The sequence below is a fragment of the Danio rerio genome, chromosome 15 (assembly GCF_052040795.2).
Source record: "Danio rerio strain M-AB ecotype USA chromosome 15, GRCz13ab, whole genome shotgun sequence".
NCBI lineage: Eukaryota > Metazoa > Chordata > Actinopteri > Cypriniformes > Danionidae > Danio > Danio rerio.
Window position 1 is genome coordinate 34,684,964 of NC_141035.1, and position 23,068 is coordinate 34,708,031.

The window sequence follows — 23,068 nt, forward strand, 5'->3', positions numbered from 1 at the left end:
AGCCTGTGTTAAAAAGAAAGTTTACTGAAGATAGTTTGCAGTTTCATCAGCCTGCTTCAACATTTGCAAAAAGTTTTTTGGCCACTCTGCGCTCAGTCACACATCAACAACAATTATACTCTTATATACTGTCATTAATTGCGTCATACATATAGGTGTTTTAACCTGATTGGCATACAAACGTCAGACAGCCACTTCAGAGCTGACCCCAGACCTGCGATATGATCTAAAATTTAATAGAACACACCCTCAAAGTACAATCTGTTTCTTACCCAAGGCTGAGTGTACTCTCAGCAGTCTTATCAGAACTAGGTAAAAACCGGTATAATCTACATCCAAACCGGCTGCTTACATACAAAGGAATTAACTTTAAAAGGTTTAAAACATAAAATGGCAAATAATAATGGAAAAAGTTGTTTCCAATTCTTTAAAAGTCCGGGCCCACTCAAGAGGTCTCAACAACCTCTGACCTGGCTGGGTACTGTAGATCCTGAGGAAACAAATCATTTGGCATACAGAAAAGCAATCACACACATATTATTCCAGTCTTACTCTAATCTAGGCTCTTAAACATTCAACTTTAATTAATTAGTTTAATTATTAATCATAAAGACATAAGAAAAGCTAATTGTTACTTCATTCTGGAGCGGACATCCATCAGAAAGTCCACGTCATCAAAACATAAGAAATTGGAAGGATCATGTAATTGTTACTTAAAAATTACTTTCAAAACTTCTAACAAATTATTCAAATATAGTAAAATAGAAATCTGTTTTAAATTGCAGTAATATTTTGCATAATTATGTGGATTAATGTTTTTTTTAAGGTGATTTTTCCAGAAAAGGGCTCCATCCACAATTTTATACATTTATTTGTATTTCATTAGTCAGTTAATTCATTTGAATGTTTGAATCTTTTAGCAATCCAGTCAACGCCAAGAAGACGAGTTCGGCTGGTTCAGCAGACACTTATGTGTCTCTATGGAGAAACTATTTGATTCTGTGTTTTGGTGTGGCCAAACCAAGCATCATGAGCCCGGGTCATCTTCGAGCATCCACCCCTGAGATCATCACTCCCAGCCCAGACAGCAACAGCAGCTATGACAACAAGGTGGGTGGGTCTTTTAGCATCACACACCAAGTCATGCGCCTCAGTCAGTCATTTAATAACTTGATGGAATCACTGATTAACATCTTGTTCATTAGATCCTGGGCACGCCATCTGTGGCTTGGCTGCTGAAGCAGTTGGTCCCTCTGATGCGTTCAGAAAGCATTGAGATCACAGAGTCTTTGGTGCTAGGATTCGGCCGTACAAACTCACTTGTTTTCAGGTATTTGGAAGCACAAATATAAACATTTTTTAAAAAATGAGGTAGCTTGACTGTTTCACAAATGGCAAACATTGTACTAAATGGTCAAGTTTTTACAAGATTCATAGTCTTACAGGGCAATGACATTATTTAACCATATTGAAATTAGGCTCACTCATTGTCGTTTTTGTTTATTACAGTATATACAGCGTGGGATATAAGTATTGAACACATAATGTTTTTTTCCTGGGAATAATATTTCTAAAGGAGCTGTTGATACAAACATATAAATAAAACTAAAAGAAAAAAAAAGTTGTGTGTAATAACAATGGAATGAAACAGTACTGAACTACTGAAATTAATACTTTATATAAAAGCCTTTTTTGGCCTCTCATATGTAGAATGAAGTCACATGCATTGCTCAGGTGTACATTTTTTCACATACTTCAACAGATTGTAAAAATCTTGATGTTACTGTGGTTCTCGTCTTTCAAATCAGATTTTTTATTTTGTAGTTTTTATTGGATTTAGTTAGGTGATTGGCTGGGCCATTCTACAGCTTGATTTTCTTTCTCTGAAACCAATAAAGAGTTTTCTTGGCTGTGTTTTGCTAAAATGTCCATACTAGTTTCATCTTTCTACAGCACCTTTAGAAGTATGTTTTCTGAGGAAAATGGTGACGTGTTCAATACTTATTTCCACATTGTATATCAAAAAATATTGTGTTTTAATGTTTAAAAGAATGTGTTTTATATGATTTAATGTGTCATGTAAGTTTAGCTTGATTTCTAAAGATAAAATGCGAGGAACAGCATATATCTGATGTTCACATTCTAGTCATACCTCACATGTCAGGTTTTTGAATTCCTTGACTTTGATTAGGCGATGCACAAACACTGGATGCATATAGTTATGATTCCATAAATGGCCAGGAAAAGAGCAGCTTGTAATGTCAGACACTGAACTCTACTGTAAAAAAATCTTCCTGCCTTATTTTTTATTGTTGAATCAAATGAACTTTTCTAGTCATCTCAACTTAAATCAATCAAACTGAATAAAAACATTTTGTTAAACTTTGTATAGCTACAAAAAACGTGTTGAAACCTGATTCAGTGTATGCTTTTTTACTCTGTAATATAATTCATGCTTTGGTCACTTTATTTTGATGGTTCATTTGTTGAATTTAAGTTACATTGCAACTAATTCGCATTACATTATAAGTAGACTGTTAGGTTGGGGTTAGGGTTAGTGTAAGTTCACATGTACTTGCAAAATTTCTTATAGTCAGTTAAATGTCTGTTAAAGGAGCAGTATTAACAGATATTAAGCAGACAGTCTACTAATACTCAAATGGACCATCAAAATAAAGTGTTACCCATGCTTTTTCATAGTCCACAAATGAAGAGCAAATGAAATCCTGACTTTATCCGAGGGCCACTTTCATCATGCCTAAATGTGAACATAAATTGTTTTCAAAGCAGTGAACAGATGTCTAATATTACATTAGTTTTGTCTGCTTGTTTTAGTTCCTGGAATCATAAAAGTATTTATGGGAACAGAGCAATTATTGCCCTGTATACTGTGGCAGCAAAATATTGATTCCTCTTTATCCTTATTGATTTCATTTTTGTTTTATCCCATACAGAGAACTGGTTGAGGAGCTACATCCTTTGATGAAAGAAGCTTTGGAAAGAAGGCCTGAGGTTAGTTGTCATATTGTTTTTTGGGGGTTGTTAAGTCAGATCTGATGGTATACGCAATAACTTGTTTTATTGTGCAATGCATACATGACTTATCTCGCATTAATAAAAAAGCAAAAATAGGGCTTCAATGAACACAGAAAAGCTAAAAGTAGTTCACATAAAAAAAAATAATTGGCTGCTAATTTACACCCTCAAGGCATCTAAGATGTTTTCAGTAGAGGTTTACCAAAGGTATTTAGCTAAAACTGTGCCTTATGGGGTCTTTTTGGGACTAAGCCAACAAGAAAATGAATGAATGAATGAATATCGGCTATAATAAAATCGCATTAAATAAATAAACCAATATAAAATAAACAAAAGCTGGCTAGAACAATGTAGGTAGCCTATATACAATACATAAATCAAACTGTTCGTTTTAAAGTCATATAACTTTCACTTTACAAAGGCTTATCTAAAAAAAGGTTTGAAATATTATTTATAAAGTATTTGGATACGATGATATTAATCAAATCGTTCAAAGAGGGCATTTTTGATGTGAGAGAAAGCAGAATCTAGCCTACTTTTTTTCTGTCACCCAGTCCTGCGCAATGCCGCTTTAAACGCATCAGGGAAAACTGCAAATACAAAATGTGTTCTATATCCTCAAACAAGTCTTTATGTTTTTATATGACGTGGTCTAATTTATAAATAAAGCTTTAAATGTAGAGCTTTAGTGAATAGCTGCTGAGCGCAACAAATTGGTTATATTTTTTTAGGCTACTTGCTCTTATGTGCTGAAACACTTAACACGACGTCTATCAAAACAAGGATGTTATAATATACATTTCATACCTAGTTATAACGGAGAATTTCTGTGGCTCTTTATTATGGATGGGTGCGCTCACTGTGCTGGGTCCCTCCGTTAGTGGCGAGAGCACTCGATGCACAATGCCAACAGTCGGTCGGTGAGTAAACGAATGTAATGAATGGTAATTACCCAGGTCTGTGCTTATAGACATATAATGTACTGCTGTACAGTAACGTGTCATTTGTTTGTTTCGGTTGTTTTCATTTTAATGGTTTCATTTCGTGATGATTCCATGGTGTGCTTTATCTGCCTGATTCCCGCTGAAGTGGGCGGGTTGTGTGACGTTTGATTTGGGGGTCGTTCTGGGGGTGGTGTTTGCGTGACGCGCTGCGAGCTACTAGCCCGACAGTGGAAACGCGACATGTTTTTGGCCTCGTTACTCAAACCTTCCGGGCGGTTGGCCCGGCCCGGCCCGATAAAAGCCCTGGCTAGCACTGGCCCGATAGTGGAAATGCGGCTAGTATGTGGTTGAATCAGATTGCCATTTTCTTACCCTTAGAAAAACTGACTTGTGTCTTGTGTCAGAAATCTGGTGATTTCAGACATATCTGGAAATGTCTATGTGAGTTTTGTAGAATTTTTAATGAAAGATTTTTCCTTTCACTAAAGACTTGAATTACTAGCCAATGAAAGATTGTAAAATAGATGGTCGTGTTATTGTATATGATGACATGAGACACCTATACCACTGTTATGTCATTACAAATCTTTAAATAAATGTTTAAAAAATCTTCATAACAGTCATTTCTTTGCAAAATCTTTCATCTAGAATAAAAAACGGCGAGAGAGGAGAGATCTTCTGAGACTCCAGCTCCTCAGGATCTTTGAGCTGCTGGCAGATGCTGGTGTCATCAGTGACAGGTGAGAAAGATGTTGTTATTATTTTTAATGGATTCTGTCCTTCTTTGCACCTCATTGTGAACTCACAGCCTGAGAAACAAGACATAACTCCGGTCTCTGTGTCTCTCAGCACAAATGGAGCCCTGGAACGTGATACACTGGCCCTGGGCGCTCTCTTTCTTGAGTATGTCGACCTGACACGGATGCTTCTGGAAGCGGAGAGTGACAAAGACATGGAGATTCTCAAAGACATCCGAGCTCACTTCAGCGCCATGGTGGCCAACCTCATACAGTCGGTCCCAGGTGAAGATCAAGCTTAATGCTTTTCACAAGCTCTCATGTCAAAATAAAATCCAGATTCAGCCCATTTGCTGCATTAGCAGACATTCTTGTTTGTGAACAGTTTATTGGTACACATTTTAATTCATAAGTAGTCATAATATTGTTTTCCTACTTTAAATATTTGTTCCCCATTTTACGTCATGACATCATATGGATGGCTGTGAAGTTGTATCTCACTCTGGGAAGCACTCCACATTTTCTTTGTTTAGGAAAGGGAATTCATTGCTAGGTGACGGCGGATTCAGTCACAGGACTCCTGACGTCAGTCTTGATTTAGACTCCCTTGTGGAGACGCTGCCCAAAATAGCTGTAGATTAATGAACGGCCATTTCATGAGCTAATGAAAAGAGCCATACAATGGTCAGCTTTATCCTTATTCCCCTGAACCAACTAATCTTAACCAACCATTAGTTTTAGTTCAGTTTTTTAGGCACTTGCACTATTTTATTAAGAAATTCGGTTTGTAAATGTCTACAAGTTTAAGCTTGCTTTCATGCAAAAATCATGTATCTACTATATGTACTTTAGGTTTAATTTTCCTTGGGCTTAGTCCCTTTATTTTCAGGGGTCGGCACAGCGGAATTAACCGCCAACTTATCCAGCATTTGTTTTACACAGTGGATTCCCTTACAGCTGCAACCTAGTACTGGGAATCCCCCAAGTAATCTCACATGCACACACATAAAATAGGGCCAATCTTGTTTACCCAATTCATCTATACCACGTCTTTGTACGTCTTTAAAGAGTCGAAACATCTGATGAATCTGAGGTATACTACTGTTAAAATATCTTAAATATTTCCTTCTCACAACTGGTCTTAAGGGAGTAACAAAGAACAAAATCCCACCCCTCACCCAAGGATCCCAACAGCGTTCGTTTATCGAAACTATTCCAAAGGCGTTCGCACGTCGTACCACAGTTAACATTTATAACACAAAATCACTTCCTCTCATCAAGTCTTAAGCCCAAAGCCCACAGAAAAGGCTAATATCCTAAACAGAAGAAAGATCAATGCTCTTATGCTACTGTATATAGTCAGACAAGTGTGGGCCAGTACATGCAGCCTCAGCCTCCTTACTCCAAACCTTTTTAGACAAGGTGCTAGGATGGGGGGAGCTGTTGTAATTTTTCCTTCACCACTGAGCCACCGTGTCACCCCAACGTAAGCATTAATCATAAATAATATAGCTGATAATATACTAGATTTTAGTCAGATTTTTTTTTATTTGGCTGCTTGCAGTATTGATAAAAAAAGAGATGCCTAAAATCTCTTCTCAACAATCCTTTGACACTTCATTCAATGTTTGAAATTGATAGATGTTTATGAAAATTATCATATATTTAATGAAGTAATGCATTATTTGCATATTTACACATTTTAGAAAATGTATACTATAGTTAAATGTTTTCAATTTGTAATAGAATCAATCACAGAACTATTGAAGTGTGGTTATAAATTTTAGTTAATATTTTTCTCTATTCACCTCATGCTTTTTTGACATCTAATTGTTCTTTTCCTCTTTCCTTGTTTTATTTATATCATAGTGCATCATCGGCGTTTCCTCTTCCCTCAGCAAAGTCTTCGGCACCACCTCTTCATCCTTTTCAGTCAATGGGCCGGTCCGTTCAGTATCATGTTCACACCTCTGGATCGCTATAGTGATAGGAACCATCAAATCACCCGATACCAGTATTGTGCTCTTAAGGTACAGAGTTATTTTTACAACCATTCATACATTCTCAATTTGTATGGCCCAGTGTGTTGTTTTAGAATCATAAAATATATTAATCGTAAGTACCGTTAAGTCATATATATTTATAAAATAAAATGTAAAAAATTTACACTACCATTCTAAATTTTGGGGACAATTTAATTTAAAATAATACATTTTTGCAAAACTAATGTCAAAAACAATTGTATTGCCTCATCTGCCACTTTATTAGGTACACCTCTCCAACTGTTTGTTTAGACATATTTCTAATCAGCCAATCAAATGACTGCAACTCATTGCATTTAGGCATGTAGACATGATCAAGATGACAGTTACTCAAATAACCAATCATTACAACTGAGGTATGCAGATGAGCTTCTCTGAACGCACAACACCTTGAGGCAGATGAGCTACAGCAGAAGAAAACCACACCGGGTGCCCACTCCTGTCTGCTAAGAACAGGAAACTGAGGCTATAATTCACACAGGCTCACCAAAATTGGACAATGGAAGATTGAAAAAGCGTCGTCTGTCTGGTCTGATGAGTGTCGTGTTGTTTGCTGACCTTGTCCATCCCTTTATGACCACAGTGTACCCATCTTCTGATGGCTACTTCCAGCAGGATAACGTGCCATGTCATAAAGCCCGTATCATCTCAGAATGGCTTCTTGAACATGACAACGAGATCGCTGTATTTAAATGGCCTCCACAGTAATTAGATCTCAATCCAGTAGAGCACCTTTGTGTTGTAATGGAACGGAAGATTCTCATCATGGATGTGCAGCCAACAAATCTGCAGCAACTGCATGATGCTCTCATGTCAATGTGGATCAAAATCACTAAGTAATATTTGCAGTACCTTGTTGAATCTATGCCATGAAGGATTAAGGCAGTTTTGAAGGCAAAAGGGGGTCCAACCCCGTAATCGTAATGTGTACCTAATAAAGTGGCCGATGAGTGTATACATTTAAAAAAAAAAAGAGTAAATGTCACGTTAGATATATAACTGGGAAAAATCTAAATGTGAAAGCAATGAAGCAGGACGTTTAACCCTGACTCTATTTTAAAACATTGTTTGGTTTGCTGATTCAGACTGCAGACATACACTCAGCTAATTTTATCTCCACAGTTCTACTTATAGCCCAGGATGCACTGTAGTCGTTTACAGGTCAAGGCCTCAATGTAGACACAAATGCCCGAGAGACAAAAGTTCATCCATTAAGTGACGAACGAGTCCATTTGTGTGCTCTGCTGTGTCTATGGGAAACCTGTACTCATAATGTCAGCTCAGTGCAAATTGATGACGTGTGAACACACAGCTCACGTTAAGTTTGCTCAGGTTAGAATTTCTGGAAAAACGACACCCACTTGTGAGGCTATATTGTTTATACCTGTACCTTCCCATAAATGAAATGAGAAGTGGCGTAAGGTAATCATATATACTGTATAATGTTTTTAACATTATAAAAGGTGTGTAATTTCAAAACCCTGGTGTCTTTAAAATGCACAAACATCAAGAAGACGATCCTCTTCCCTTCTTCTTTGAAGTGTTATTATTATATTTTTGCTTCTGTTGAACACAATCGGGCGTGATTTCCTCAAAACAGGAAATTCCAAGTTTTGCATGAAAGCCTTTCATGAAAGAATGTTGTTGTTTTTGCTTTCTTTGATAGGCCATGTCTTCTGTCCTTTGTTGTGGCCCGGTGTTCGACAATGTTGGACTCTCTCCTGATGGCTACCTCTATAAGTGGCTGGATAACATCCTCGCCTGTCAGGATCTGCGGGTATGAGGCAGAACGCTCTGCAATAACATGTCCCACATACTGTATGCTCTCATTCAATCCACCGGTGCTGATATCACTAAACCAACACAAGCATTTTAAAATGATTTTTAAAGCGTGCCTTTCGACCTAGTGCAAATTTGCTCATTAGATAAGCCTCCTCTCTTAGATCTCCCGCTCTCTCTTTCCTCGCTTGTGATGTTTAACTTTCATTGTTCTACAAATGTTGATTCAGGAAGTGAAAGTCTGGCCTAGTGCCCTGAAATATTTTTTGTTTTTAATATGAGGGGCTGATTTAATAACAGCTTTGTGGGAGTGTAAACTCTATTTGCTGTTAAATAATCAGAAATTCACAAATTTTAGTGCATTTAAGAATTACTTGTAATAAAGGAGGTTTGTCTTTCAGATGCAAAATTGTATTCAACAACAACGTTTAACTAATGTAAATTATTGGAGACATTTTTTTTTTTTGTTTTTATGTCTTTTTAATTATTGTTTTGGGAAATAAATGTAGCAGGTTTGCCAATGTTAGTATACGGTGGTTAGTTTCCAGTATTTTGTGGGAAATGGCAGAGTGTTAATCTCTGAACTGACCCCCCTCAGGTGCATCAGCTGGGCTGTGAGGTTGTGGTTCTTCTGCTGGAGCTGAACCCAGATCAGATGAATCTGTTTAACTGGGCCGTGGACCGATGTTACACCGGTTCCTGTCAGCTGGCTTCTGGCTGCTTCAAAGCCATCGCAACTGTCTGTGGTAGCAGGTATGCCGATACTCATAAGCCTGAAAAATGCAAAGCACAAATAAATAAATAAATACGCTACCGGTCTAAAGTTTTTTTATTATTCACGTTATTTAATAATTTAAATAAAATTATTATTTTCATTAAGGCTGCATTTAATAAATGTAAAACATTGTTAAATACTTTTTATTAAATTAAATTTATTACATATTAATTCATTACTTATTGTATGTAGTTTCAAAAGAAATTGTTACTCCAGTCCTTATTGCTTTTATTACTAGTACCATTATTATTAATGTTAATAATAATAATAATAGAAGTAGTAATAATAATTATAATGATAATAATAATAATAATAATAATAATAATAAGGTAACACTTTATTTTGATAGTCAATTTGACTATTAGTACACTGTTTGCGTAATATCTGTTGATACTGCATCTTCAACTGACATTTAACTGATTAAAAGGAACTTTGCAAGTTCATGTCAACTTACTCTAACCCTGACCCTAACCCGGGCTTCCTATAGGTGCTCTGGTTTATCTAGTCCAAAGATATGTGCTTCAAGTTAACTGAATAAGCTAAATTAGCCGTAGTCTATGTGTGTGAATGAGAATGTATAGTTGTTTCCCGATGTTTAGTTTCAGCTGGAAGTGCATTACCTGCGTAAAACATATGCTTAATTAGTTGGTGGTTCATTCCACTGTGGCGATCCCTGATTAAAAAAAGGGACTAAGCCAAAGGAAAATGAATGAATGAATATATTATAATTTTGGATTAGTAAAAATGTTTTTCAGTCTTAATGTAACTGCAGAAGAGTCAAGCTTTAAATACTCTCAAAAAATACATTTAGCTTCTTGTTTAAACTACTTATTTAAAATGAGTTAAACATCAAAATTCCTAAGTTATTTTATACCTAATATGTTTTTAGCTTTTATGTTTAATATATTTAAATTTGTAAAAAGGGTTAAGTTAACACAAGTGATTTGTGTTAGGACAACATAAAGGAATTGTGTGAAACCCAGCATTTTTTTTACAGTGGAAGTTTTTTTTGAGCGAGATGCTAATGGTCTAATCCGATTCAATGATTTATGGTAAGCTAAAAGTGCTCCATCCACACCCGAAGATCAGCTGAATGGATTCATAAATGGATTCAAGTGTTTGACTCGAGGAGAATTTGTGGAGTGTTCCTTATAATAATATTCAAATTAACATTTGCATAAAAGAATAATCACAGTTATGAAATAGTGTTTTCTAATTATTATTATTTTTTTATTTATATAATGCAGAGCAGATTTCTTTAGAAGATTTTGAACATGTAGAATAATGTTTAAACATTGCACGTGTTACTGGAAGAAAAATGTCTGTGTACCTCAAGCAAAAATCCTACTGACCTCTTTTAAACGACTATGTAAAAACGTTACCTTTTGTAAACTATCTACACAGTATGCAGCTGTAAAAAGGTTTTCTCTTGCCATATTTTCAACAACAGATAAAAAAAACCCATTCAGTAGAGCTTTGCCTGGCTTCTTTTTCATGATAATTTGTTTACATACAGAGTGCCAAGTCTAGACCTGTCTTTGCACTCATTCAGTTATCAAAACAGTGCACGTTACTTTTAACTATGTGATCTTTTATTTTCCTTCACAGAAACTACTCCAGTGATATTGTGACTCTGCTGAATCTTGTTCTCTTCAAAGCGTCCGACACCAACAGAGAAATCTACGAGATCGCTATGCAATTAATGCAGGTCAGAGAGAGAACGTTCCCTACCAAAGAAGTGTTGCAATAATAAAGAGCGTCCTGGATTAAATGCTGCGTTTGTGTGCTAATCTGTTTACGTGTGCGTGCGTCTGTGTGTTTTGTGGTTGAATAGATTCTTGAGGCCAAGCTGTCTGTTTATTCTAAGAGGATTGTGGAGCAGAAAAGTGGTGCTATTTTGTATGGGACACACCGGCCTCTTCCTCCGCTCTACAGTCTGTCTGTTACCCAGCTTTCCAAACAGCTCGCCAGGATGTACCCTGAACTCACCCTGCCCCTTTTCTCAGGTACCAAATCTCTGAAAACCCATGCAAACACAATCTATTGTTTTAATGGCAAAAATGCCACACTAAAAGAAATACTTTTTTGGCTAAATGTAGATTCAAACATCTGTGGCACGGTTCTTGTAAAATATCTGAGTTATAATAATTTATATACATTACCATTTTATGCAATGCTATTGTAAGTTGAGGACGATGGACAACAGATTTGAGGATCCGCATGCAGTATTTTATTACACAGAGAATGGTCAGATAGGCAATGGTCACAATCAGGAGCAAATGTAACATACAGGGATATGCAGAAGCATAGTCAGATAACTGGCTAATGGTCGATACAGGCAGCAGACAGGATAAACAATTAAACAAGGAGAGAGTCAAAACATGGAGAGCCTAAACACGGACACCGCTTTGTAATGTTACAGGGTATGTACCAATTAGACTCAGCAATGTCTATGTGTATGTGTTGTTTATATGGTCCATATAATCATTCTTGAGTAGCTTCCAGCTGTGTGTGTGTGTAATCAATTATGAACCAGGACAGGTGTGTGTGTGTGTCTGTGCCTGAAGGGTGGCAGAACTGTAGTTCTCCAGCAATCTGTCAAAATTACTGTTTAATTCACTTTAATTCAATTTAATTACAGTTAGCTTTTTAACCTTGTATTCTCATTAAAAAACATTTTAGAATGTAAGCTTTTGTTTACTTTATTCGTTTTTCAGTTGTTGTTGTTTTTGTATTTTAACTTAAACTCCTTTTAAGTTGGAATTAAGGCAGAATTTTAAATTGTATTTTATACAAACTCAGTTAAATGAATGAAAATAATAATATTATACTAATTTATTATTTATATATTTATTTACTTTATTTAAAACTTGAATAAGTATATATCAAATGTGTATAATGCATAATTTTACAGTATATAAAAAAATACTATCATATAAAAATATATTTTCTATTAAAACATGCTGTTTCCATGTTCGAGTTTTTAAACTTTTAAACATGACTAACTGGAACAAAGTTCAACCACTGGATATTGTGCTACCTTATATGTAATTTTACCTACAAGAACTATTTAGAAATATGTTTGACAAATTTAAATTGTTTATATTAGTGTAAAAAAGTCATACAAAATGCTGACATTGCCATTCAAGACATTAATTATGAAATAAAATCAGTACTTGCCCTTTTCTTCATTCTTAAATGTTTGTTTTTAGCAAATTCAACATTTCTAGATCATAAATACAGTAAAACTAACTGTATTTATTAGGGATGCTCCGAGCGGTCATAAATACAGTAAAACTAACTGTATTTATCAGGGATGCTCCGATCGATTGGCTAGAGATTGATATCGATCAATAATCACATTTCATGACTCTATAAGCACTCGCTGATCTGGCTAATGTCATGAACCGATCATAAGTGTTTGTTTATGAGTTTACAAGCAGACGTTATACATCCACAGTGCTGCAACACATGAGCAATGTTTCCAAATTGCATTGTTAGTCATTTTGTCTTTTATCTGTTATTCTTTGTATAGCTGCTTCTGACCTTTATATGTATCCTTAATTTATTTTCTTAGCTGAGATCTTATACATAGAGGGAAAATATGCTTATGCAATGGCAAAGTTAAATAAAGCTTGAAAAATCTAAATTGTTATTAGATATCGGCTGATCGTCATGACAAGGAATCGGTACACAGTATCAGCTGCAAATATCTTGATTTGAGCATCCTAGTCTTTATGATCTTATAAACTAAACTGTGCTGCTTAATAATTTTTCACAAAAAAAAGTGATACATATTTTGATTTGATAGAATTTATATTAAATACATTTTTTTAAACTGTTAATTTTCTTTACTTTAATGCATCCTTGTTGTATAGAAGTATTCAGAACTGTCTCCATGTTTTTAAACTTTGGTTTACATTCATGAAACTCTGCCTTTCTGTATGTCTAGAGGTGAGCCAGAGATTTCCCACCACTCATCCAAACGGCCGTCAGGTCATGTTGGCTTACCTGCTGCCCTGGCTCAGTAACATCGAGCTGGTAGATGGAGGTTTGTTGTCCACAGTCTCGGGTCCGAGCAGCTGTGTGGACAACAGAAAAGGATACACTCACAACAGCTCATCTCCACATCTGCTCCGGGGAACAGGCTGGGGGTCCCTGCAGGCCTCCTCTCTGGTTCTGAACAACCTCATGTTCATGACTGCAAAGGTATAATGGTGAATTGCTATCTTTGGTGAATTATAAAGCTGTGGATACATCAGTTAAAGATCAGGAAATGTTTAAATGTATTTTAAAGAAACCTATTCTGCTAATGTTGTTACAGTTACTTTTTTTAATTATTTGTTGCTGTGATGTAAAGCTTTTTTTTGAGCAGCCGTTCTCCAGTGCTCAGTGTCACATCATGATCTTTCAGAAATTATTATAATTTGATGATTTGCTGTTCTTTTATGATCTATTGCTATTAAAACAGTACTCCCTCAGTATATATTAATATACATTCTTTACTTTCACTCTTAAATCATTTAATTAGTTATGAATAAAACGAAATATATTAAAAAGTACTTTTGAATGGTACTGTATCACAGTATAAAGCAACAAACATTCAGCAGCCCAACAGTTTTCATCACTGAAAATAAATGTTTCTTGAGAAGCAGATCAATAAATTATAAGGGTTTCTAAAGGATCATGTGAGAGTGAAGACTGGTATTTTAAAGAGGTGGTCCATTACAATATGATATTTTAAACTTTAGTTGATGTGTAATGTAGCTGTGTGTACGTAAACAAAATCTCTAAATGTATTATGCTCAAAGTTCAGTGCAAATTGAGACATTGGCTTTTACAGAGTTAGAAAGCCTATAGCAACCAAAGTTTGGGGACTACAAATAAATACATTCCGGTTAATGAGATCACTAACACGCAGCAAAGGTACATGGCCAGAGGCACTGTAATGTTATAGCAGAGAAAGCTAAAATGCCATCCAAACACTGTTATTTCCACAGAGCTCATTCTGTTTCTGTATTTGAGCTTCCAAAGGGCATTAGACAAAGAGAGAAGTATTTACTGTTTGATTTTAATTATGCTCCAGAGAATTATAAAAAAGAGATATAGCTCTAGCATTTCAGTGCTGGATTAAGCTAAAAGTCATCAAAGAAATAGTAGTTCCAACTATAATAGATCAAGCTGTGGATTGTAAGCCACAACCTGTAAGTATTTTTATTTGTTAAAATGGATCATTACATACATAATGTCTAGCGTTAATGGTATGTTGTAGCAAGGACATAAACAAGAATGTAAACAATGGGAAATGCTCTGTGGCACCATTAACAATTTAGCTACAAATCCATATTTATCCATCAAATCACTTTGAACGCACAATCTTCACCAGCACTGCAGTGTCTCTTTAAGTGGCCACTTTCCCTGCGTTCTACATCTCAAATAACGAACTCACGAAAGATATGTGAACATTTCATATTACTTAAACATGCTTTTTCCGAATATATGTGAAAGACACTAGTCAGATTTTATATTAGAGAGCAGGCGTGAGGTTAGTCTGACCAGCTACTCTGACTGAAAGTTTTTACACAGCACAAAAATGGGTGCTTGTAGGGGCATGATGCATCCTGGTAAACGTGGAGCCGATCCGCGAATCACTGCACATTATGTTAGCTGACCAATCAGAGCTCTTGAGGGCAGGCCCTTCAGAGAGACTAGAAAATATGACAGTCGTTTTCATGTTAGCTGAGTAAGATATATGAAAACATAACATGATTTTTAACAAATTAAGCATAAGCACACATTGCTTTGCATCTTATAAAATCAACCAAACTTTAAAAATACACTCTGGACCACCCCTTTAAAGGGGCATTCAATAAGAAACTTATTGAAAGTTATTTTAAATTGTAATAAAAAGTGACCTGTAGTGTAAATGCTGCATGTTGAGTTGTGTGTTTTTGTCTGTGCTAGTATGGAGATGATGTCCCTGGTGCTGAAATGGAGAATGCGTGGAACGCTCTAGTCAGTAATGAACGATGGACTAATAACCTACGAACCGTGCTGCAGTTCCTCATCAGCTTATGTGGGGTCAGCAGTGACACCTCTCTCCTGCCTCATGTAAGCCAGATTTATGTTATGTTATGTTACAATATGTTATGTTATGTTATGTTATGTTTTGTTATGTTATGTTATGTTATGTTATGTTATGTTGTGTTTAATAAGCAGGTCATTTGTTTTAAGATGGTAAATTGCCAAAGGTAAATTGCCAGATTTGAGTATATGGATTGTTGGTTTATTCCTATGCTCAGATTAAGAAGGTGGTGATCTACCTGTGTCGCAACAACACCATGCAAACCATGGAGGAGCTGCTTTATGAACTTCAGCAGACGGATCCTGTGAATCCTGTAGTGGTGCACTGTGACAATCCTCCATTCTACCGATTTTCAGCCACAAGTAAAATTGTCACCACCTCTTCTGGTATGCAAAGCCTTACTCAACATAAAGAAAAGTTGTGTGCGCGTTTAAAACATTGTGCTCAGTTCTTATTTAAAAGCATTGATCATTTGATTTCAGTAAAAAATAACAGCGAAATTAATACTGGCTCATGAACCTGAGATAGTGAGTAAATAAACCAGACACAGGTGAACATAGTCAGCAAGCCAATGTGTATCTATAGAAACAAGGGAAATAATATTAAAAATAACAAAATGAAGCTGCACAACTTTTTTTTACATTGATAAATAATAATAATATAATTAATAATAATAATAATAATAATAATAATACATTAATATAATATGAAACATTACATAACATTACTTAGCATCAAATCAGCATATTACAATGCTTTCTGAAAGATCATGTGACAGACTGGAACAATGGCTGCTTTATTATCACAGAAATAATTAACATTTTAAAATACATTAAACTAGAAAATAAAGATTGACAGGAATATTATTTGACATTATTACTGTTACTGCATTTTTATTTAAACAAATGCAGGATTTTGGCGCATAAAGACTTCAAATATACGCACAATTTGTCATAGACAAAACATACATACATGAAGACATAAAAAGCAAAGAGTGAACTGGTACTGTAAAATCACACGACTCATGCTTTGCTAATAATATATCTCTCTCTAAAGGTCCACCTTCTAGTAGCAAAACATTGGTGTGTTGCCAGGAAAACATCCCTGATGCAGATGATTCACCAATCACAAAGGAATGTGATGACAGGTATTTCCTTCAAACCACATGATTTGCATATGTTCCCTTACACTCTCTATTAATGTAGGTTTTTTTTTTGGGTCATGTATTACAGTTTGACGTTGATGCAATATTTTGCATGTTTGCTGTGCTTTTAAAGTCATGGTTTCCTGCTTCTAGCCACCCAGGCGTATTTATAAATGTAAAATGTAATTCTGCACCATGAAACCAGTTTTTTGTTGTTGTTGTTTTTTGAATAAAAAAGTTTTTTTTACTGTATAGTTTGTAGAGACAGTACACTCATTTACTCACTTTCCTTCGGCTTAATCCCTGCTTAACCACCAATTACCCAGCTTAATGCAATTGTTTTACCAGCAGATACCCTTCTAGCCTCAACCCAGTACTGAGAGTACAACCCTCAATGCTAGGAAACAGCCTGACACTCCCCCATTCACACATTACAGCCAATTTAGTATAGTTCAAGATGTAACTATTTGAAAATCTGAAAAAAAAAAAAAAAAACGGGGAAAATTGTCTGTAATTTTTTAGGTAAAGTGCTTAGCAATAAACATTGCTAATCAAAAGTTTATTCATTTTATTTTTGGCTCAGTCCCTTTATTAATCATGGGTCGCCACAGCGGAATGAACCACCAACTTATCCAGCATATGTTTTATTCAGCGGATACCCTTCCAGCTGCAATCCAACACTGGGAAACACCCATACACTCTTGCATTCAGACACATACACTACGGCCATTTGTTCTATTCACCTATACAACATATCTTTAGACTATGGGGGAAAGCGGAGTACCCGGAGGAAACCCACGCAAAAACGGGGAGAACATGCAAGCTACACACAGAAATGCTAACCCAGACGGGGCTCAAATCAGCGACCTTCTTGTTGTGAGGCAATCATGCTAACCATTGCGCCACTGTGACGCCATCAAAAGTTCAGTTTTTATTGTTTTAGAGTTGGAAATATACAAAAGAAGTTTAAGTAAAATCCCATCTTGGTTTTCGGTGGCGGCTTGAAGTGCATGCACTGTTTAAAACATATGCCAGAGTAGTTGGCTGTAGCATTGTCAAGATACTGGGATTTCAGCACTAATCAACATCTATTTACTGCTAATATTTCAGCGATGTTGAGCGCATACTTAAACTCCACTGATTGGCCATTGTGTTCACATGCTCAAAAAAAGACTGTGATCAACTCCACTGCTGTTCACTGAGTGCAAACACATATACATGCCACTGGAGAAATAGACCTTTTTAAAATTTCAGTACCAAATTCAATACTTTTGACAACACTAGATGGTGGTTCATTTCACTGTGGTGACCCCTGATAAATCAGACACTAAGCTGAAGGAAAATGAATGAATGAAGGTTTATGTAATATTGCCTTTACCCAAAATTGTAATCATTTCTGGCAAAAAGGAAAAATCAATAATTTGACAATTTACTCTTGGTTACTGCAACAAAAAATTGCATGCTGCATAATAAGGTTTCATGGTCCACAGGCACAAATATCGATGGTAATATACTTAAAAAAATTCTCATTAGAATGCATAGGGTGCCAATAATTGCAGAATATAACAATGATTTTTTTTGATGGGATTGTGCTATTTATAATTGTTTGTCCTCTTTTTTTGCTAAAATTAAAGGTTAGCTGAAAAAAGTAACTAGCTGCCTTAAAAACAATAATTTGCTTACATAAGTAAATAAACCAGTTGTAAATTGGAACTGCTAGGTTAACTTAATTATGGTAAATATGTAGGGGCGTAGATTTAGCGTGGACGAAGGGAACTCATCCCCACCAACATCCACCATCTATTGAAATGTCCCCACCAATAATTTAATTCGCTTAAAAATCATGCTGTCAATATTAGCACGCTGTCAATATTAAGGTGTGTGACACACACAAGTGAAAAAAAAAGTGGACAAAAGAAGCATTTTTTTAACGAAAAGTTTGTCACATACTGTAAACTCAAGTTCGCTACTGAATGAGTCCATCATGATAATGCCTTTAATGCTCATGTTTTTCCATGCTTTAACGCAGTCTAACTTTATAGCAGGCTAATAGAGTTGGTGCATAAAATGCCCTGAAAACTAATTGCAGAATAAACAGCTAATGTTAATTGTGACAATACAAACATGATGCCTGCCAATTTTCCTGATCTCTCAGAGTAGCATGTCAAATTTCGGTTGAAACATTTTGTCAAAAAAAACTACAGCCTGTGCTCCATCTTTCATTAACACTAATATATGAGACAAGTTTCATTTGCATTATGGCTAAAACAAACTTTTTTATTTAACTCTTTTTTTAACTCTTTATCGGTTAATAAACATTCCTTTAACATTAAACTATTTAATATAACTTAATAAATTAAATGAAGAGAGGATTCATATATTTTAATAGTTATATAATTAATGGCAGCTTATTTTTTCCCTTTTTTGGCGGGGGGTGCAAACCTACGCCTATCAAACCTAATTATGCTAATTAAAGTCAACTTTACTATACTTTTTTACTGCTAAAATAATAAAGCTGTCTTTGTTCATATTTAACAAATCTGCCAATAATAATGAAGGTCAAATGTAAAACACTCAGTGATAAAAGTAATATTTCTTCTGTCTACTGAAGGCTGAGCAACATCTTGCGAGCACACAACCGCCTGGAGTCTCGCTACAGCAGCAGTTCTGGAGGCTCCTATGACGAGGAAAAGAGTGAGTGAACATTATTACCCAACAGACTGAGGGAAAAAAAAAACAGTAGCTCAGTAGAAGAGCTTCTGAGCAAAGTCTGAAGTTTTATGTTCCTGCTTTGGCCATGGATGTTGAGACAGTTCTGGCCCAAGGATGTTTTTTTTACAGCTTAGACCGTCTTGTTGCATAGAATTTGAGTTATTTCTGATAGCCAGCTCAGGTAATAAGTTTCAGGTTGAAATAGCTTTAACTTAATGTTTTTGGAGCGTGATTTCATTAGGCTTGAGGCATGCCAGTTATGGAGTTTGTCTGTCTACATACCTATCATGCTTTGAGGGTAAATTCCAGTTTTATTGCCAGTCTCATGCATGAAAGGCATAGCTGTCAGGGAGAGCGTGTTGTTTTGACCCTGTTTGCTTGGTCTGCAGGTGAGCCGATTCCACCGTATGCCATGTGGCTTATGAGTGTGCTGGAAACCAATCAGCCACTTCCTCTTCCCATGCCTGTTAATGGAGGCTGCTGGGCACCACTGGTTGACTATTTGCCCGAAACAGTCACGCCACGAGGACCCCTTCACAGGTCACATTTTATTTTATTTTATTTTATATTTTATATTTGCTTTGTTTCATTTTTTTCTTTTGTATTATGTTCTTTTATTTTGTCTTTTGTTTTATTTTATTTTGATTGCTTTTATTATTAATAATTTACATTGTTGTTCTTTATGTCTTGTTTTATCTATATTTTGAAATATAGTATTATTTTTTATTTTGTCTTGTATTTTATTTTATTAATATCAACATCAAAATAGTAATATTTTTTTTTGTTTTTGTTTATTAATTTATGTTTTATTATTTTTTTATTTCAGTCTAGTCTACTCTAGGGAATAGTGTGTCTATGTAAATATGGTAACCCTGCACAAATACACCAGGACATTACATAATCTTACATGTATACTTGGAACATTAGAATTTTCCTTTCTTTTTGAAAACAAATTTCTTCTTAGTTTTTAGAACTCTGAGAAGAGTTTTGCATTGTATTTATTTTAATTCTTATCATTCTTTTTATATATTTTTAAAGCAAGTTTTTACATATTATTTTATTTTATATTTTGTTTTATGTAAGTCTAATGAATAGCCACACTATGGTAAACCTGCACAAACACGCCAGGACATTGAATCATTTTACAGTGAAGTATTTTCTTCTTTTTTTTTTTTTTTTTTTTTTTTTTTTTTTACAAATCTGAGAAAAGATTTATTTTATTTAAAATTTTATTTTATTATTTATTAATTATTGAATTATTATTTATTTAATTTTTACTTAGTCTAGTTTACTCTAGTGAATGTTGTGACTATGTACAGTAAATATGGTAACCCTGCACTAACACACTAGGACATTACATAATCTTACATGGATACTACAAATTTCCTTCCTTTTTGAAACAAATATATTCTTAGTTTTTAAATTTTTATTTTTTATGTTTTATTTTATGCTAGTCTAATGAATAGTCCCACTATGGTAAACCTGCACAAATTGAATCATTTTACATTGGAAGTTTTTTCTTTTTCGTTTTTATAATTCTGAGAAAAGTTTAATTTAATTTAATTTGATTTAATAGGTTAATAAAGGTTTTTTATATGTTAAATAATTTTTTATAAAAAAAATTTTCAGTCTTGTCTACACTAGTGAATGCTGCAAATATGTAAATATGGTTAACCCAAAAAAATACACCAGGAAATTGCATATTTTTTTTATTTGCATGTTTATTTTATTTGTATTTTTGATTTTATGTTTTATGTTTATTTTATTTAAATTTTTAATTAAATAAAATTTTGTTTTGTTTTGTTTAATTCTAATTTAAATTTATTTAATTTAATTTAATTTTTATTTATTTTATTTTATTTTATCAATGGCTATTAAAACACTACAGTTTCACTCATGTTAATGTAATCTCTCATCATAAAATGTGACTCTTATCAGACCTGCGCATTACGTAATCCTGAAATATTTAAGCATGTCACTCTGCAATTATCAGACATGGAAAATGGATGATCAGAAGCTTCAGTGCTGTCGTCATAGTCCCATTGACCCGAACAAAATGTGATAACACATCACCAGTGTACTTCTCTAACATCTACTTGGGAAATATGCTAACAATGGCCATCATCAATATAATACCACAACCAGCATACCTTCTTTAACAAATGTTTTTTGTCACACAGCAGTGAATATGTTCTGTCCTTTTTGAAAGGTCATTGCTGGTATGTGCTTTGGTTCATCTACTGAAATACCAGTGTGTGTTTTTTTGCTTATCACAGGAGTAACATTGCAGTGATGTTCATGACGGAACTGGTTGTGGATCACAGCGTGAAGGAGGACTGGGCTCTTCATCTCCCTCTGCTGCTCCATGCCTGTTTTCTTGGTCAGTTGTGTTTTCAACACAATTTAGGCCATTTTTTCAGGGATTAGAGTTTCTAGATTAAAGCTTAAATGCTTGATCCAGGTGTGCACAGATGAAAAGTGCTACTTTGACTGTAGTGCATGGTATTTATATCCCAAATGGAATTGCTTTTGTAATTTTATTATCTAATCTCATCTCACCTATTGCATCCCTAAATGTGTCTTATGACTATATGAAACTATGTGGCTTTCTAAGACAGCTATATTTTCAGAGAAAGCAGTAGCTGATATATCCTAAACATATAGACTGGACCAACTGCAATATAGTTTTTAGTATTCAGAGGATTTTAATTTTATTAATTTATTTTTTTCTATTTTTTTTCTATTAATTTATTTTATGTTATTTTAATTTATTTTATTTTATTTTGTTTTATTAATTGGTATTTTATTTTAAGTTATTTTATGTTTTTTTTTATTTATTTAGTTTTATTTTGTATTCATTTTATTTTGTTTTATTAGTTGGTATTTTATTTTAAGTTGTTTTATGGTTTTTTTAATTAATTTTATTTTGTTTTATTTTGAATTAATTTTATTTTGTTTTATTAATTGGTATTTTATTTTAAGTTGTTTTATGTTTTTTTTATTAATTTTATTTTGTTTTATTAATTGGTATTTTATTTTAAGTTGTTTTATGATTTTTTTATTTATTTTATTTTGTTTTATTTTGTATTCATTTTATTTTGTTTTATTAGTTGGTATTTTATTTTAAGTTGTTTTATGTTTTTTTTTATTAATTTTATTTTGTTTTATTAGTTGGTATTTTATTTTAAGTTGTTTTATGTTTTTTTTATTAATTTTATTTTGTTTTATTAATTGGTATTTTATTTTAAGTTGTTTTATGGTTTTTTAATTTATTTTATTTTGTTTCATTTTGTATTCATTTTATTTTGTTTTATTAGTTGGTATTTTATTTTATTTTATACATTTGTATTTTATTTTATATTAAGCACAGTTACTATGAAGAAGCCACCATAATTTTAAGTAAATCTATAGTATTCTACTTTATTTCTTTTTCATTTTTAATTGTAACTATTTTGCTGTTTTTGTTGTTGTTGTTGTTTTTAGATTCACTGTCCAAGTCTGTCAATTAGACAGTATAGAAATGTACACTAACTTTTAAAGAAGATCTTTTTAAAATATATGTATTTTTTAGACTATTAAAGCATACCTTTCATGTCTATTCTCATCTGACTTATTGCATCTGAATATGTCTTGTGGCTTATTTATTTTGTGCATGTAGGATGATGAACAAATGATTATTATTAGTATTTAGAAATATGTGGAATATTTGTGTCCCTGTAGATTAAGAAGATTATTCAGGTTTTAGAAATAAAAGATTCAAAAACTTTTATAACCAGATATTCCTGTTTAAACCTTCCATGGACCTGGGGAATAG

General features: G+C 34.1%; 1 protein-coding gene across 17 annotated transcripts in view; it reads left to right on the top strand.

Moving 5' to 3' along the window:
- Nucleotides 1-23,068, top strand: part of frya (furry homolog a (Drosophila)) — a 113,540-nt gene that overhangs the window by 54,430 nt on the left and 36,042 nt on the right. For all 17 annotated transcript variants that reach the window (XR_015509611.1, XR_015509612.1, XR_015509613.1 and 14 more), the window contains exons 22-38: nucleotides 921-1,110; nucleotides 1,206-1,330; nucleotides 2,955-3,012; nucleotides 4,629-4,720; nucleotides 4,830-5,002; nucleotides 6,587-6,747; nucleotides 8,426-8,536; nucleotides 9,137-9,291; nucleotides 10,922-11,021; nucleotides 11,148-11,319; nucleotides 13,266-13,522; nucleotides 15,278-15,424; nucleotides 15,616-15,784; nucleotides 16,455-16,545; nucleotides 19,154-19,236; nucleotides 19,644-19,794; nucleotides 21,531-21,634. Coding sequence is in view for 14 of the 17 variants with exons in the window: in XM_087284282.1 (XP_087140408.1) it covers nucleotides 921-1,110; nucleotides 1,206-1,330; nucleotides 2,955-3,012; nucleotides 4,629-4,720; nucleotides 4,830-5,002; nucleotides 6,587-6,747; nucleotides 8,426-8,536; nucleotides 9,137-9,291; nucleotides 10,922-11,021; nucleotides 11,148-11,319; nucleotides 13,266-13,522; nucleotides 15,278-15,424; nucleotides 15,616-15,784; nucleotides 16,455-16,545; nucleotides 19,154-19,236; nucleotides 19,644-19,794; nucleotides 21,531-21,634 (2,339 nt within the window). In the remaining 3 variants the exon portion in view is untranslated. The remainder of the gene's footprint in view (nucleotides 1-920; nucleotides 1,111-1,205; nucleotides 1,331-2,954; nucleotides 3,013-4,628; nucleotides 4,721-4,829; nucleotides 5,003-6,586; nucleotides 6,748-8,425; nucleotides 8,537-9,136; nucleotides 9,292-10,921; nucleotides 11,022-11,147; nucleotides 11,320-13,265; nucleotides 13,523-15,277; nucleotides 15,425-15,615; nucleotides 15,785-16,454; nucleotides 16,546-19,153; nucleotides 19,237-19,643; nucleotides 19,795-21,530; nucleotides 21,635-23,068) is intronic.